Here is a 17193-nt window from a genome sequence, read left to right on the forward strand (position 1 = left end):
TGCTTAACCGAATGCTTTCTGGGTTGCTGCAAGCCTTTGGTTAATTTCCGGAGTTGTGAGAAAGTTGATTCTGATAATGTGGCAAGTTTTTCATTGCTTTTATGGAGGGAGCAAATTTTTGATGGTTCTTACTGGGTTACTTTTGTTGATCCCTGGCTTTGATTCTGATCTGAACCAACTACAAAGAGATATTTTTGAGGCAATTGATAAAAACTGAGCAGACTTGTTAGCAGATTATTAAAATTTTTATTCTGATAGGAAAATTGCATTTAGGATATATATGTAAGATATAGATATAATATATGTCCATCCCGTCTGTTAGAGCTACATAGTGGCATTCAGAGTTTGCTTTTCTTTTTTTTCAAACGCTTCAGCTCACATGCAGGGAGAGGAGGTGCGGGAGGAGAGGCAGGAAATAACGGCACATGCTGATAGTTGTTGGAGCTGGGTGATGGGTACATGGAGGTTCACTTCCAATTTTATTTTTGTGCTTGAAAATTTTCTATAATGTTTTTAAAAAGAGGAAGGAGACCCTTGGGTCCAAACAAGGCTGCCTTGAACTGGGAAAAAAAATTGAATCCCTGACTGACCTTAGGTAGAAGATAGGCAGGGTGTGGGTGGTGAGAGACCAAAGGCTAGAGAGAAAGAATCAATCAGGCACCCCCGTGATAAAGGAACAAATTATATGGCAAGTAAAGACATGTAACCGTCTCTGGGTCTGGACCGACTGCCAAGCCCAGGCTGCTCCCTAGCTGCAGCTCCCGATTCCATGGTCTAAACCACTGTACTCAACCCCATCCCAGGGTGGTGGGAAAGACTTCTTTCCTGGGACTGGCAAAATAAAGTGCTCTGTCCTGAGACCTTCTGTTTGACTTGAACAGCACTATGACCAAGACCCAAAGCCGGAGCTATGTATGCTCAGGGTGATGGGCCTCCAAGAGCGGAGGCCTGGGATGAGGCAAGTCCTGTCCTCCTGAGGGGCCCATAGTCTCAAGACCACCAACCGGAAAAAGGGAGCTTTCTCTGATGACTCCGGACTAAGCCAGTGAAGCTCCGGTGATATAAAGGGCACTATAAAATGTTTAAGTTCTTTACACCATATTCTAAATACAAGGACTTCACATCCCGAGGGCGGGTGTGTGAGAGATCCACCTGCAAGAGTTTCCACAGGCCAGGCCAGCCAAGGCCCGGGGCACTGGGCGCTCCCACATTCAAGGCCCAAGGGAAAACTACCTAGCCTGCTTTGCTTTACAAACGGGGAGAAGAGTCACCAGGGAAGACAGGTGCCCTGTGGCCTCAGCTGTAGGGAAAGGGTGTGAGAAATGGGAGCCAAAGAAAGGCAGTCAAAACCTGCCATTCTTTGACTTCACCCAGGAGGAGAAACAGGAAATATATTTCAAGACACAAAGAGCCCCTGGACTTGTCTTTGGACCCATCTGGGGGATGCGAACCTGCTCTGCAGCCTGCGTAGGAGAGGAGTAACTAAAGGAGGAGCTGGTGGGGACAGCTTGGCAGAGGACAAGCTGTAGGGCCCCTGAGGGAGGATGGCAGAGCTGACCCCACCCCACACACCCAGCCACAGTCCCAGTGAGTGAAGCTGTCATCACGGGGAGAAGAGCTGAACGGTGCCCAAGACAGTAACACAAAGTTCCTTAGCACATCAGGGCCTTTCACTGTGCAGCAGGGGGCTGGTGAGTGTAGTGGCCAGTGGCCAGTAGACCCCGTAACATCTGAACAGAATGGGGAGGGGAGCACAAGACAAAGAGGATCTGAGAACATCGCTACTCTGCCCCACTGTGCTCTTACCACCACCATTTTGGCGGAACAAGAATGGCTTCCTAGTGAGAGGCAAGTCTGGAATGTCTAGAAAATAAATCTGCACGTCACCTTGGAAAACAAAGGGCTAGAAGTTGCCACACATCTTCAATGTGAGGCCGAATTTGAAACCAGGACCCTGTGTACTGCCACACGGAGTCCCTAACTGAAGGTGCCTGTGACCCCAGGTCCATATTACAACTATCTGACTAAAGAACAGCTTTATTGGTAACCTGAGGGAACAAAGGTTACTTCTAGGAGGTGTCAGCCAGCAAGGCCTTCTCCAGGCAGGAAAGACAATCACACAATTCATGAGAGAGGTCATTCCGAATTATATGAAACAAATCCCGATTTCAGAGTCAACAAAAAAGACAAGAGACTGGTGTCTTGACAGGTATCAGCATTCTTGCCAGTGGGGGCTCAGGAGGCTCGTGGGGTTCTTCAGTTAATATCTGTGGGGCTGTGCAGATGAGGTAGAAGCCAGAAAGGCCACAGGAAATGGCCCCAAGTCAAGTTTCCAAGAGGGTTCACGCTTGAGCAGGGCATGGAACCAGGCCCTGAGATTGCACTTTGGGTCTGATGGGGTCAAGTAGCTGAGCAGGCCTGGGTAGCAGAGAACCCCGCTACTGGCCCTCAGCCCATGGGAGCTCCATGGTCTGGGCTCGGTGGTGCCACCAGAGCCTGTCACATGTCCCAGCTCATTGCTGGGGCAGCCCCAGTTTACTGATGGGATACAGGTACCACATCACCACCCCCGAAGGGTTGATGATCACCGTGAAGGTGGTTTTATCTTGGAGGCCACTGATGACATCACCCGTGTAGACGTTCTGGGCCTGCAGGGGAGGAACATCACCAATGCCACTGTAAGAATGGCTGCACTGAGACCCCCTCAGAGCATGTAAAAGCCTGGATTTGGGCTTGTGTTGGCCTTCAGTGTATCCTACAGAAGTGGGAGCCCTGACTCTCTCATCCCTCCTCTACTAGCAAAGCCAACAGATGCCCCCAAGTAGGCAGTGGCAAAAGACCCAGCCCGTAGAGGACCTGAAGGAAATGCCAGCAAGGGCTGGCCAGTGAGGGGCAGCACACCGCCTCGAAGTGCGGGACTCACTGGTGCAGTAGTTCCGTGTGCGCTGCGTGAAACCAGCGGTGCAGAGAACACCACCAGCCACCACCCTCAGCGCCTGCAGCTGCCCCACGGGCGCTGGCCGGAGGACAGGAGGCCCACAGCTTAGGAAGGCCATGTGTGAGAGGACCAGCCAGCAACACCCTTCCAGGGAGGCCCGAAGCCCCGAGCAGAGCGCTCACCTCATACGTGCTGGAGCTGTGGAGGTTCAGCTTGGCGAGGGAACAGCGGTAGCGATGAGGCAGGTCGGTCCTGCGGCTGAAGAAGACTATGGCGCAGGCCTCGTCGGCCAGGGGCCGCACGAACACTTCGATGTGAGACCTCTCCTGGGCACAGGAGGTGGCTGCTGGCTTGGGTCCCTGCTCAGGCGGGCCCTGAAGTCCCATTCCCAGCCCTCCCTCGAGGTGCAGGTCCCCCGAGACCGTAATTCCTTGTCAGGCAGAAGCCTGGGGGCATCCCACAGCCCTCCAGCACCCTAACTTACTAAACTCCACTTCCCTTCCTTCCTTCCCGACTCAGCTGATGCTCCCCAACACTTACTCTGTGCCAGGCCCCATGTTAGGACACAGAGACAAATGCTTCATGAGGTCCTGCCTCAGAGAGCCTACAGGATAACAGGAGGGGCACACATGGAAGCTGCTGGCACTGGAGAGGGCACCGCCACTGAGAATGATGAACTCCGCCCTTAGGGGCCAGCGGGGTGAGCCCTCAACCTCCATAAGGCCCCGGGCCTGGCTGCAGCAGCCGCTCCTCTGGCAAAGATTAGTCATCTCCTCTGGGCACCACTAGTCCCACAGGTGTCTTCTATAGTTGTACAGCTTTGTTTTTACTCGAGAGGCAAGGATCTGTGCAGAGCACAAGCTTCGAGGCAACACTTGGAGTCAAGTGCCACTTACCAATTGTGTGACCTTGGGCTAAAGTTACTTAGACTCCTCAAGTCTGTTTATTCATCTGTAAAACGGAGGGAGTATTTACCTTCTGAGAAAATCTAGCTAGAATGCCTGGCTCCCAGTAGGTATACATAGCAAATGATAGTACTCAGAAGAGTTGTATTCCTTGGCTTCAACAACTCCTCGACTCTGGAGGGAAGCCCTAGTTGTCTGCTGGACATCACAGACGTGTGCAGAAGTCCTGTACTTCGCAGCCGAGGGGCCTCACCTTTCCCGTGTACACTTGTGTGGTGATATCTCCTTTACCCAAATCATATGAGCTGTCTTGCTCTGGCTCTGCTCTCACCCGGGCAAGTGGGGGACAGTGAGAGCAGCTCCCAGTAGTCCTTGGCTGAATGCAACGGGGAGGGGCTGCTGAGCAGAGCCCAAGCCTACCCCTCCACCCCCCACCATGACCTTTAGGCTTGCAGCCTTGTTCTAGGGGAAGCCCAGTCCCTCAGCCTCCCGTCCCCTCCCTCTCCACACCTCCTTGAGAACTCTGCGTCCTTGGATGCCTAAGGGATCCTGGTTGATTTTGATCATAAGTGGATTCTGCAGAATGTCCATGTTCTGGGCAGAGATCGTACGCAGGTCAGTGGACATGAAGAGGGGGGCTGCCAGCACTGTCCATAGGGCCATCTGGGCTCGGGCTTGCTCAAAGCTGAGGCCAAAGTTCCCAATTAGCAGCTGGGGGTAGAAGAGAGAAGCAGTCAGCTGTGCCCCTTCAGGGAGGTGGGTATGGGGAGCAAACCTAAACTTGTAGCTGAGGCAAGTCAGAGATGGGAGAGGATGGCCACCTGTGGGGCCTAGTTCCGTGAACGCCATTCCCTAGCAGTGTGGCCTTGGTATGAGTCAAGTCACTTCCCATCTAAGCCTCAGCCTTCACCAAGAATATGGGGGTGGTAATCAGCCCTGGCTGTACCCCAGCTTGTTCAGACAATCCAGTGGGATCCTGCTGCCAAAAAGCATTTATAAACTGGAACATGCAAGTCAAGAAATACAACCAGGGTAGCAGGGGTGGGAAACCAGACCTGGATAGAGTCGCTACTCCTGCCACTATCCACCCACATGCCATAAGCACAGAGAACTGGACCAATGGGGATTCAATCCACAGAAGAGACACAAGAGATCATTGCTTACACGTAATTATGTACTTAATGATACCAATTTAAGCATTATATATGTGCCGAACTCTGCCAAACATTTTATGGGGTCATCCATTTAACCCTAAGGTAGCTACTATTATTATTTGCATTTTCCAATTGAAAAACTGAGCCAGAAAAAAAATTCAGTTGCTTGCCCAAGATAAGTAGCACAGCTGGAGCTAGAACTGTCAAGCAGACCAATTTCTGTTTCTGCTGGTGCCTCCCCATTCTGGCCTAGTTATTTGTAACTATTAAAATCACCATTGGTTGTGAATGCTGATTGACTAAATGAAGAGATAGTTTAAAACCATAAGACAAATTGTCAAGAAATGTTAAGTACCACTCAGTGAGGTAGGTTTGAGGGGCCAGTTTGGCCTGTGGAGGCTTTGCACAAAATGTAACAGGGTACAGGGCACTGAGAACAGGGTCAGACACAGACCTGGCTAGGAATGTCTAGGGAGGGAATGGCAAGTGTGGATTATTCATGATCAGCATTCTGAGGAGGAATAATGTCTCACCAGAGTCACTACAGACCAAGTTCTCAAGTTTCCAGAAACATCGGAATTGCCTGGGAAGATTGTTAACAATGGGCATTCAGGCCCTCCCCAAACATTCTGATCCGCAAAGTGGGGGTGGGGCCCTGGGAACAGAATTGTAAAGAAGTTCCCAAGGCAACTATAATGTAGCTGGTTCAAGGACACATTTCAGAGACACTAATCTAGAACCTGGCAGAAGGTATCCAGGAAGAAAGCACAGGGCGATGGGAGCAGGTCCGTCATGGGCAGGGGGCCACCCCCCTTGGTACTAGTACCATGTCTGGGTCGTTCCAGTGCCCAGGGCCTGCCACAGGCTGCAGTATGTCCTGGTAGCGCACAAACCAGTCCAGGACGGACAGCACGCTGCTCCAGGAGTCCTGGATGTCATCGTAGTTGCGCCACAGGTTGCAGATGTCTGCCAGCAGACTGTAGTTCACCTGGATGTGAAGGAAGGCAGACTCCAACACCACTCATCTGCCACCCAGAGGCCCACCCAGGAGCTGGGGAGCCTCAGCAGGAGACACAGAGGGTGGGGAAGGGAAGAGAACAGGCCTTGAAACTGATCACGGTGAGGAAGGCCTCAGAGAGAACGGCCCTGTTCTGGGGCTGCCCAGGCCTCCCTTCCACGTGTGCTGGTGCCAGAAGCCTCCCTGCCCTGTCATGCCAGCCGGGGCCAAGGTCAGGGTACGATCCAGGCTGGTGTGCCCACAACCTTCCCGACTGCACACCCACCCTGTGTTCTCTCAGAGTTCCTGCCATCTGTCAGCTTTCCTCCTCAAGTGTGCAAGTCTGATCCTACCCTTCCTAGTGTCCTTGGTGCTGAGGGGCCCCTGGTGAGGTGCCCACAAGGCCTTTCAGAGGCTCTGCTCTACCTGCCTGGTCCCACCAGCCTTCTGGATCTCCTGGCCCGCTCAGTACAACCCAGGACTCTGACTGCTTGCTGGTTGGTGTGTGTTGGCACATGACACATGGTTCCCATGCCACAGATGCCCATCCCTTCAATCTACCTGACTCCTCTCTCAAGGCTCGGGGCTGGCGCAGGCCCCTCCGGGGTACTTGAGACCCTCTCATAAACCTATAAATCAGCACATGGGCAACTGCCAAGAGCCGCCCGACGGCACAGGAGGCGAGGAGGCCTGGGTGTGGGAAGCACTACCAGGCAGGTGCAGGGAATGGCTTACCTTGGGAGGGAGGCCCCCTTCATAGGCTGGCCAACTGCAGGATAAGGCGATGGGGCGGCCTGTGGCATTCAGGGCAGCAGCCATACTGGGGTACCCTGGAGCAGTCAAACACCCATGTTTTAGGACTGAGGAGGCACAGGAGGAAATCTAGGGCCTCAGCCCAAACCTTCTGCCACCAAATTGAGGAAACTGAGACTCAAAAGAGGCAATGCAGCCCCCTATATCCACAGTTGCAAACCGTTCCTGGATGGGGCATGGTGCCAACCTTTAGGGAACCTGGGAGCCAAGATCCCCCCAACTCCTGGTTGAGGGGAACTGGGAAACACTTCCCCCTAGGGGCCACACAGACAGACAAGCTCAGCCAGGTGGGCACCTGTGGGCCTTCCATGGGCACCCCTCTGTCTACCTGATGGCTCCTGGTTAGCTATGGGACCCACCCTTGGCCCGTTCCTCGGAGGTTGAGAAGCAGCCATCCAACTTCAGCATGTCCACCTTCCAGTCGGCAAAGGTTTGAGCATCCTGGACCACCTTGTCCAGTGTGATACCTGGGTAACCCATGCAGGTGAAGTTGCCCATGTCCTCATAGATGCCCAGCTTCAGGCCCAGGGAGTGAGCCTATTGGGGGGTTGAGGACACAGTGGGGTCAGTTAACACCCTCAGGGAGAAGCCTCACAGGAACATCTGACCAGGCCCCATTAAAACCTTCAATGGCTCCCCACTGCCCATAGAAAAGGGTCTCACCTTGCTGGCCTGGCCTCTGCCAACTATGTTCCTTCCCCTCCTTCCAACAAAACACCTCCCATGGGCTGTTTCTGACCTCTAAGCCCTTGCCTCTGCTATCTCCTCTGTTTTGATGTCATCTCTCTCTTGTATCAGTTCAAGAACTGCCTCTTCTGGACAAACTTCCTGAACTCCCAGGCTGGATAATAATCCCTTTCTGGCTCTCACCCACCACAATGGGCCAAACTAGCTGTTCACTTATCTGTCCCCCACTAGACTGTGAGTTCTCAAGCAGGGATTGTGGAAATGAGCCCTATGCAGGGTGGGGTGGCCACTGGCCAAAGGGCAGGGTTGATGTGGGGCTCACGTAGTCAGCTAGGAAGGCAATGCCATGAGGGAAGCGCTTGGGATCAGGCACCAGGCGGCCTGTGGCATCACGCCCACCAATCCAGCAGTCATCAATGTTAAGATATATGTAGCCCAGGTCCCTCCATCCATCCTGTGCCAGCCGGTCAGCCATCTCCAAGAAGAGCCGCTCACTGGCAAGGGACAGAGAATGGGGCAGCTCAGTGGGTATGAAGGGGGCCCCAACTCCCACCCTGTTCCTCAGAGCTTTTCAGACTTCTTAGCTGCTTTGCATGTGAATCCAAACTATGAGAACCCTGGCCTTGCTGTCAGCTGAACTTAACCAGGTAACAAATGTAATGATACCAGGGATTGTTTCACGAGCCATAAGCAGCATAGAGTGAAGGAATGACCTGGCCTCCAAAACAAAGGGGCAGGTCTGGGCCAGGGAAAATGTGTAGGTCTAGCTTGACCTTACCAGTTAGCTGCAAGGCTTAGAACCCAGGGCTCTACTACAGACCTCTGAGAGGCCTTGGAGGGGATTAGGGGTCAGCCAGGCTGGACCTGCACCTAGTCAGCTCACCTGGGTGAACTCTTTCTCTCAGGCCTCAGTTTCATTATCTGTAAGATGGAGTTACTGTACCAACTTTACAGGGCTGTTCTTAACACATGTTGATAAGATATGGTCTCTGCACTTTCAGGGAAAAGGGGATGGCAAGTCTAGCTTGGCCTTATCAGTTAGCTCAGGTTCAATAATCTCCAGTTTTGATTATAAATTATCTCAAGAGCTGTGTCCATCACAAGGTCCTTGCCCTACAGGCCTTATACTCCCACAGAGTAATACTCCCAAGCAGGTAGTGAGGCTGTCAGATGGCTCAAAAGTCACCTCTGGCTGCCTTCTGTCTAGGATGGGAAGGGGCATCTGACTCTATCTTCTTTTCTAGTTGACCCTCCACTCCTTACTCCACTCAGCAGAGCCCTGGGCAAGGTCTGTCAGGCTGCTCAGACCTTACTCACCTGATGCAGTTCTTTGGGTCCTCATCACAGTCGGTGTTGCAGCGGAAGCGTTCCCAGGCCAGCCAGCCCATGGGAGGCTTTCGCAGGAGCCCATTCTCCAGCACTAGGACCTGGCTCACCAAAGCCAGCAAGAGCACTGTAGGGGGGTTAGAGGGATGACTTTGAGTGGCTCCCATAACCCCAGCTCTCACTGCACCCCATCCGTATGCTGTTCAGTCCTACAGAGGTTGCCAGCCTGCACATTAGGGGAACTGGGCTTGGGCTTAACGTGGAATTGGCTCTTCCTGCAACTGCTGTCTCATGCAGTGCAGCGAGTGGGCAGATGGTGCCTGGGACAGGGCACTGTGTTTGAGGCCTGGGTCCTCCCTTGCTATTGTCACTGCAGTGCTGGAATCAGCAAAAACTAACACCTGTGGTCATATCCTTTTTCGTCCCCTGACCCCATGACCATTCGCACAGAACTACTTGAGAGTACACTCCTGCCAAATTCCAGGTCTCTCGAGTCCCAGCCAGGGCTTTACTACAGACCTCCAAGAGGCCTCAGAAGGGTTAAGGGGCCGGCCAGGTTGGACCTGCACCTAAACAGCTCACCTGAGTGAGCTCCTTCCCTCTCGGGCCTGTTCTGTTATCTGTAAGATGGAGTCACTGTACCAGCTTTACAGGGCTGCTCTTAGCACGTGGTGATGGCACATAAGATACGGCCTCTGCACTTTCACAGAGAAGGGGATGGGAAAGGAGGAATCCCCTTTGGAGGAGAACTGATTCCTAGGTGGGGAGTGGCTCCTCCTTTCTCTGCCCAACTCCAAGAATAAGAGGAACATGTCTCCCCACTTTCATCAGGGAAGAAGGCCCAGACACCACAGGGCTGGAACTTCCTTCAGATAGCCCCCACCCCCAACTGGTCACCTACCCTCCCAAAGCCACCCTCCGACCCCGTGTATGTACCTGTCTTCAGCAACATTACTCTCTGCTCAGCGTCTCAGCGACTTGACCAGATCTGCTCTCCTTATACCAGCCTTGTATGTTGGGCTTTGGAAGCTACGGAACGTTGGAAAAACACTGGGGTCACTAATGCCTGCCTAGCCCTGCCGCTCTTAACCTTGGTTCGTGGATTCCACACCAGGTCCCCAAGCTCCCACAGCTCCCACGTCCTACACCAGCCAGCACTTCCCGGACCCTGGCTTCTTCCTTCAGAAATACCAACGAGGTGTCTTCGACATTAGACACCCACACCCTCCGCAGTTGGAAACCCCGAGCGCCAAGGGTGGCCTCCGCCCGGCCGGGGCCATTGATCGTCTCGAGGACGCCCATAAAGAACCGAGGCACCAAGCCGTCACCAAGCCAGCACAGGTTGTGGACGCCCAATGGGGTCTGACTGCCGCCCCCGGGCCCTAAGAACCGCAGGCTCAGCATCCCAGGGCGAGGACCTACCCGGACCCCGAACTCACCTGAGTGAACTCTTACCGACCGGCGGAGATCCCTTCTGACGAGCTCAGAACTGCCGCGGGTTTCTGCCTGCGGAGCAGCGGAGTGCGGCAGTCACCTGACTCGCCGTCTACGTTCCATAGGGGGCGGGGCCTGGTGGCGGCCAACCTTCCCGAACAGAACCTATCAGAATCCCCCGAGCAGCGTCGTGTCCCGCCCCCAAAGCCCCGCCTCCCTGGACATCTGCCTGCGCGCTCAGGATTCCGGAGGAGCAGGGGTTGGATTAGGGACCGGAAGACCTGCTAGTGTCTATCGCGGTTCCTAACAAGACTAGTCCTTTCACCTCCGAGAGGTTGCTGAATGCGAGGATAGTGCCTGGCACAGCGTAGACGCTCAGTTAGCAGCTGTAGCGCGAATACTTGCTAGGAGCTTCGTTAAGAAAAGGGAGAGAATGCCCTGATTCGTGGCATGTAGCAAGCCGCCCAGAAACGGCAGTTGAAGGTGAATAGGCACTACAAGGAGGATGGGTGGGAGAAAGCAAACCAGGTGGAGGACACAGCTTTTGCAAAGCCGGAAGACTCTCCCCGCCCCTACCTGACACTCCGGCCACCGGTTTTGCTCGCCCAGGCTTATCCCTTACGCCTTTCATTTCTCTAATATTTCTTGAGCAAGTGTTAGGTGCCAAATCTTTATCCTCAGCACCTCCACTTGGATGCCCGTCAGGCTTCTCAAGCATAACTGCCTCCAACACTGAACACCTGGTATCTTCCATATCTCAGGTAATGGTGACTCTCCCTCCAGGTGCTCAAGCCAAATCCTTAGAGTCCTTCATGCTACCTCTTTCCCTCAGTCCCACATCCACTCGTAAACCTTTCACTCACTCTCCTTCAAACCTACCCTGAGCCTGGCCACCTCTCACTGCTCTCCCAGCCCCAGCGCATCTTGTCTGGATTATTACGGCAGCCTCCCTTACCTATCTGTTTCCACCTACATTTATTCTCTCCGCGGTAGCCAGAGTAATCCTTTAAAACATAGCTGGAGTCACTCCTTGCTCAAGCCCCTGTGGTGGCTGTTCATCTCGGTCTGGAGTGACAGCCCTGGCAGACTTACACGGCATTTCTGATCCCATCTCCTACTGGTCTTCTCGCCCTCCCTGCCTCCCTGCCACACTGGCCTCCTTGGATTTCCTCAAACACAAAAGGCCTCAGGGCCATTCCCTAGCTGTTCCCTCTTCCTGGAATGCTGTTCCTCCAAAGTTTGGCATGACTGGCCCCCTCATTTCCTTCAAGTGTTTCCTTCAAGTATTTCTCAAGTGTCACTTTCTCAGTGAGGCCTACCTTGGCCATTCTATTTAAAATGGCAAACTCCCGTTTCTGCAATTCCTAATCTCCCTGTCTCTGTTCTATATGTTCCACACCACTTACTACTACTTAAACACATTTGTGAACGTTTCTATTATTCACTGAATAAAATTTTGTGAGGGAGACATATAACAGGAAATAAAAGCAGGAGTGTAGGGAAGTTTCTAGAGTAGTTATTGCTATAATGAAAATGCAACCCAGGAATGCGCCGTAGACTTGAGGGGTGAGCTACTTTACCACCCACGGTCAGGGAGGGGTCTTTTGAGCTAAGACCTAAGGGAGGTGAAGGAGCCTGAGGAGTTAGAGCTGAAGGGTGTGCGTGAGGAGGAGGAGCGTGGCGGGTTGCAGGAACTGCAAGGGCCGAAGGTCTGAGGCGGAACCAGCCGCTCATGGTCACATATTGAGCTCAAACCCCAGCCTCCTGCCTTCAGTTGTGCGCTCCTGCGACTTTACCGTGGACAGTCCCGGGGCAGAGCCTGGAGTTGCAGGTCCGCGGGAGCAGAAATGGATACTCCCCAGAAGTAGAGATCCCGCCGCTTCCAGGGGCCGGGTGGCTGCTGGAAGTTCAGCGGGCCTCGCGGGCTGGATAAGAGCCCGCCCAGAGGAGGTGCCGGGCCGAGGCTGTCCCAGGCTTGGCCCTGGAGGAGTGGGCCGGGCGGGGAAAGGGGGGCTGGAGGGGAGAAGAGGACTCCAAGTTCTGGCATTGGGCTGGGTCCGAAGCGCACGGGTCGCCTGGGGCAGGGCCCTGGGTTCGAGGCCGCCCGCCACTGACCGGCTCTGTGGCTCAGGCAGGTCCCGGCCTCGCGGGCCTCAGTTTCCCTACCGCGTGGATCAAGGGGCGGATTAGCGGACAGCCCGGTGAGCGGTGGGTGGGAAGGGGCGGGGGTCTCCCGGGCGGGGTCTCCCGGCTCGCGCAGGCACACTCGCGGTCCGGCGGTGGCGCGCGTTTGGAGCCGGGAACACCCCGGGAGACGGCTGCACCCCGCCGGGCCGGCCTCCTGGCTTTGGCGCGCTCGACTGCGCGGAGGTGAGAGTTCCTGACGGGCTCGGGAGGCGGCGGCCCCGGGGAAGGCGTGGCTCGCAGGGACTTGGCAGGAGAGCCCCACCTAGCGGATGGGGAAACTGAGGCGGAAGCTGCCCTCCGAGTCCCGGGTGAGGCGACCCCTGATTCAGGGCAACAGCCGGGCAGGGGCCTGCCGCTCCTCTAACAAAAGAGCCGGAGAGACGTGGTGCATCGGCCTCCCGCCGGATGTGAGATTCCCTCCCAGGAGTGCGGGGCGGGGCGGGGGGCTCCCCTTCCTTCCGCAGGCACGCGCGGGGCCCGAGCACCGCTGCGCGGCCTCCGGACCCCTGTCCACGCCGGGGCTGGGTGGGCCGGCGGTAAGGCCATTCATTCCGCGGCCAACCTCTGGCCTCCTCTCCCCCAACCCCGGCCCCTGCTCGTTGATGTCCACCGCCCTCAGCAGGACTGGTCCTTAAGTTAGTTATCTCATTAATTTTTAAAGTCATTTGTTATTATTTGTTTTTGTCTGTTCAGAGTGTGTCCCCACAGCTGGAATGTAGGCTCTAGGAGGGAGGGACTTGGTTTTGTCCATCGTTGGATTCCCAGTTATTTCAACAAATACTTCCTGAGCGTCTCTTCCTGCACCCGGCTGGATAACAGAGGCTATTCCAACTGCCAAGCCGAATCCCGCCCTAGACATTCCGGGTCTGGACAGCACTGTAAGCACAAGGAAGGTCACTGTGGGATGAAGGAAATGAAAGCACAAGTGAGGGGGCTGCTGGTTGGGTCACCTTGGTGATTAGGACCACTTTAGATATAGTGATATATCTAAATATATGTATGTGTGTGTATATGTGATGCTATGTACACATATATTGTATATTGTATATTACTATATATATTATACTATATTATGTAACATATTACATATTCTTATATTATTGCATATTATATATATTATATTAGGTAACTTAAAGCCCACAAATAAGTGATAGAAGGGAAAAACAGGAAGCTATGAGGGTGCTTAACTCTGACTTGGCCTTAGTGAGTAGAGAGCTGAGGTCTGAAGAGTGAAAGTCAAGACAACAGGACCCAGCCCCTTAAAACTGTTCATAAATGCCTGGCCTAAATGGGTGAGGGGATTTCAGTGGTCAGGGAAGTCTTCCTGGAGGAGGTGGTGGTTTCAGTGGGCCCCAAAGTCTAAGTAGGAGTTCACATCTTTCAGGATGGGTTGACTAGGTTTGAGAATTGTTTTGCAGGTACTCTGGGAACCATGTGGTCAAAGCGCTGAGTGGTGTGACCAGACACGAGAGGCCCTTGCCCCAGCCCAGTGGGCTCTGCTGGTAAGTGGATCATTCCCAAGACTTGCCCCCAGAAATTGTGAGGGAATCAGGAGACCAAGCTCTGCTTCCCACTGGTCATGTGACTTTGGGTAGTTTCCCTTCACTGCTCTGGGCCTCACTTTTCCATGAGTCAGGAGGACAGCTGAATTAGGTACCACTTAGGATCCCTGGGATGCCAGTATTCAGTGGCTGAGACTGCTCCTACTCAACTGCCCTGTGCTTGTATCACATTCTTGTTCACTGAGCGGGTCCCCATCTGACTCTCCACTGTCTGGAGAAATGAGACAGGCCTGCCCTTCTCTGCCCCATCGACCCTGAAGGCTGCAGATTCTTACTAAAGGACAACTGTGCCATTAACAAATGAGAGGCCAGCAGGAGCCCACAGAAACCTTAGAGGTTTGGCCTCAGTGTTGGACCTAAGGGTCCTCCAGACTAGGGGCTTATGTAAACAAATGGTTTCTATGGGTTTGGGATCCATTTCAGCTCAGCTGATGGATTTTTCTTTGGATCTTATAATGTCAAAGTCCTGCCATACTTCCAATCTGATACAGTCACGTTATCGTTTTCTCTGAGTCCTCTGATGTCCAGTTTTTTTGCATGACCCTCACAACAACCCTTTGAGAGAAAAGGCAGGGGAGGCTAGCCCATTTCACAGATGAAGATACTGAGCACTCAGGGCACAAAACAAGTGAGTAAAGGCAACAGGGCTGGGGCCCAGGGTCCTCCAGAGCCAGACTCCTTTCCCCATAGGGGGACAGGGGCTGCCCCCTCTGATCCTTGGCCACCTCTCTCACCTCACAGTTCTTATCAGAGCCATGAAGCTGAATGAGAGGAGTGTGGCCCACTATGCACTGAGCGACTCCCCAGCAGACTACACAGGCTTCCTGCGCACTTGGAGGGGGCCAGGGACTCCACCCACCCCCAGTGGCACTGGCCGAAGGTGCTGGTTTGTCCTCAAGGGCAACCTGCTGTTCTCCTTTGAGAGTCAAGAGAGCCGGGCGCCACTGAGCCTGGTGGTGCTGGAGGGTTGCACAGTGGAGCTGGCTGAGGCTCCTGTGCCTGAAGAGTTTGCCTTTGCCATCCGCTTTGACGCCCCTGGTGTGCGCCCATTCCTGCTTGCAGCAGATGGTCCAGAGGCCCAGGAGGCCTGGGTGAAGGCACTGTCCAGGGCAAGCTTTGGCTACATGCGCCTGCTGGTACGCGAACTGGAAAGTCAGTTGCGTGATGCCCGTCAGAGCCTGGCTTTGCATCGCCGCTCATCTTGGAAGACTGTTACCAACCGCTGTAAGCCCCAGGCTCCTGAGCACTGGTCTTCGGGCCTGGAGAATGGCCACTCCCCGCCCAGGGATTGCAGCCCCAAGGGCTTGACAGAAGAAGGGGGCAGCAGGTCACCATGGTGGGGCTTGCCCGAGGGGGAGTTGCATGGCCCTACCAGCTTTCCAGGCAGGTGGCAGAGCCCTGTGACCCCTGAGACCTCCTGCTTTGCTACCCTGCACAATCGATATGGCCAGGAGATCATGGAGCTGAGACGGAGGTGGCTGCAGAGGGTCCATGACAGACAGCCAGAATGTCAGGAACAGGATAGGCCCTGAGTCTGGGCCTTTCTGATTCTGCCCTTATTCTGCTGGTCAGACACCAAGGCCAGTGCTTTTTCAGGGCTTTAATGTTTACTCATTCCTAAGGATGCTTTTATTTTTAGAGGGTTTCTCTCTTTCCTGAATTTTAGGCCTTCTCCAGGTTCAGATCCACCCTCATGCCCATAGGGGACAGAGGAATCATTACTTCTAACCCTTTATTTCCTGAGGCCCAGAGAGGAGAGGTGGCTTCCTCAGCAACCAGAGTGAGAGCCAAGTCTCCGGACTGCACTGGACTGCCCCCTCTCAGGGTATACTAATGAAACGGAGGAAGCGGGGAATATTCCACGGCCACTGGTCATCCTGCCTTTCACCTGCACGTCAGACTCTACAAACACAATTTCCAAAATGGAGAGTCTTGTGTAGATTTAAATACCAGAAGTTGGCTGCAATGTTGTCTTGAGGGACTAACGTTGCCAGAGAATGTTAATAAAAGTATTGTTGTGTCATGGGGGTTTCTGGGGCCCAGCTCTGACTGAGTGGTGGGAAGACTGGTCATGGGACCCCCAAGTCTTCAGTTTAGGACCCTTTGGAGGGAGAAAGCCCTCAGCCAATAAAGAGAGACTTATTCTGCTCAGAGAGTGTTGGGGCCCTGTCCTCTCTCCTTGGCTGCTCTGTCAACAGTGGGTGCTGGTCACTGCCCCAAGAGGGGCTGGTAGCTTTTATATGCCAACAGAAATCCTTCCTGTACTCTGTCCTCAGCAGCCAGTTCCTGGAGCTGTCAGGTGGGAAGCTGAAGATGTGGGGAGACAGCATGACTCACTGGGAAAGCCAGATTGTTACTTCTGTTTTTTCAGTCCTGGGCATTCCAGGAGCTTGGGCACAGGATTTCTGACACCCTGTGATAAACTCTTCTTTCCTGACCAGGCTCCCCAAAGGTGTTCCTAATCCCGAAACCCCCCAGGAACTCGTTCACGGTCCTGCTTGTTTCCCTGTGTCTGGCTGCCAAGACCCTCTCATTGCACGGCACCAAGTGTTTGCTTACTCTGGGAGGCACAGTGGCTGGCCAGACTAGCCTGACACCCTAGGGATGTGGTGGCAATGACTGGAAGATAGTTTGGACACACACTCCGTCTTCCTTGATACACACAGATACACACAGGTTGCCCCTTCCTGGCTTCTCTCTTTCTTATTGGCTGGGGCCTTGGGCAGCGTGACCACGGCTGGACGCTGCGAGTCAGAGCCTCTTAAACCCAGGAGGCTCAGATGCCAGCCAGGATACAGGACCCATCCCCACCCTGCTGGTTTCCCCGGAGGAAGGGCCAACTTCCCAGCCCTATGAGGGAGCCCCACAGCCCACACCTTGTTTTATACATAGAAACTGTTAAGTTTTTGTTAACTTTCTTATTGTTAGTATTTTTTATACAATTAAAACTAAGTTTTTTCTTTACTTTTTTGGTTCCTCAAGTTTATTTCAATCACCTGGACAGTTTGTGTGAAAGCTCTCATTTCCCCCCTTTTCAGATATAGTTTCCGTATGGCTATATGTAACATGCCTGGGCATGAAATAAAATTCCAAAATCAAGTTGTACAACTAATAAATTTGAATTGTATTTTTTAGTGTTAAAAGAAAAATACAATGGTTTGAGGTTCAATTAAATGACTTTTCACTTTAA

The 17193-nt window shown here is 53.6% G+C and overlaps 2 protein-coding genes across 10 annotated transcripts; one reads left to right on the plus strand and one right to left on the minus strand.

The window, feature by feature from the left end:
• Nucleotides 1-223: 223 nt before the first annotated feature.
• NAGA (alpha-N-acetylgalactosaminidase) lies at nucleotides 224-10404 on the minus strand. Its single transcript, XM_017645287.3, has 10 exons — nucleotides 10260-10404; nucleotides 9757-9849; nucleotides 8812-8947; nucleotides 7817-7988; nucleotides 7167-7344; nucleotides 6730-6824; nucleotides 5824-5985; nucleotides 4354-4554; nucleotides 3121-3264; nucleotides 224-2648 (listed from the first exon to the last, which is right to left on the minus strand). Exons 2-10 carry the CDS (start codon nucleotides 9770-9772, stop codon nucleotides 2514-2516), a joined length of 1239 nt encoding a protein of 412 aa, XP_017500776.1. The 5' UTR covers nucleotides 9773-9849; nucleotides 10260-10404; the 3' UTR covers nucleotides 224-2513.
• Nucleotides 10405-11834: 1430 nt separating this feature from the next.
• On the plus strand, nucleotides 11835-16967 carry PHETA2 (PH domain containing endocytic trafficking adaptor 2). 9 transcript variants are annotated; one of them, XM_073213959.1, is made up of 5 exons: nucleotides 12507-12848; nucleotides 13135-13319; nucleotides 13860-13943; nucleotides 14517-14631; nucleotides 14745-16967. In XM_073213959.1, the coding sequence occupies exon 5, from the start codon at nucleotides 14759-14761 to the stop codon at nucleotides 15533-15535; it is 777 nt and encodes a 258-aa protein (XP_073070060.1). In that variant the 5' UTR covers nucleotides 12507-12848; nucleotides 13135-13319; nucleotides 13860-13943; nucleotides 14517-14631; nucleotides 14745-14758; the 3' UTR covers nucleotides 15536-16967. The 9 variants fall into 9 exon arrangements, with proteins under 9 accessions (XP_017500782.2, XP_017500777.2, XP_017500778.2 ...); XM_073213958.1 differs by having other exon boundaries at nucleotides 14532-14631; XM_017645293.3 differs by lacking the exons at nucleotides 12507-12848; nucleotides 14517-14631 and adding an exon at nucleotides 11835-12204.
• The last annotated feature ends 226 nt before the right edge of the window (nucleotides 16968-17193 follow it).

Source organism: Manis javanica, chromosome 10, assembly GCF_040802235.1.
Source record: "Manis javanica isolate MJ-LG chromosome 10, MJ_LKY, whole genome shotgun sequence".
NCBI classification, from domain to species: domain Eukaryota; kingdom Metazoa; phylum Chordata; class Mammalia; order Pholidota; family Manidae; genus Manis; species Manis javanica.

Bases quoted from the DNA above. Each gene is read 5' to 3' on its own strand.
- NAGA (XM_017645287.3), bottom strand. The intron at 6,825-7,166 runs GTGGGTCCCATA...TGACTGCTCCAG, and splicing joins CTCCGAGGAACGGGCCAAGG to GGTACCCCAGTATGGCTGCT. The intron at 4,555-5,823 runs GTACTAGTACCA...TTCTACCCCCAG, and splicing joins ACTGGAACGACCCAGACATG to CTGCTAATTGGGAACTTTGG.
- PHETA2 (XM_017645293.3), top strand. From the start codon at position 14,759: ATGAAGCTGAATGAGAGGAGTGTGGCCCACTATGCACTGAGCGACTCC.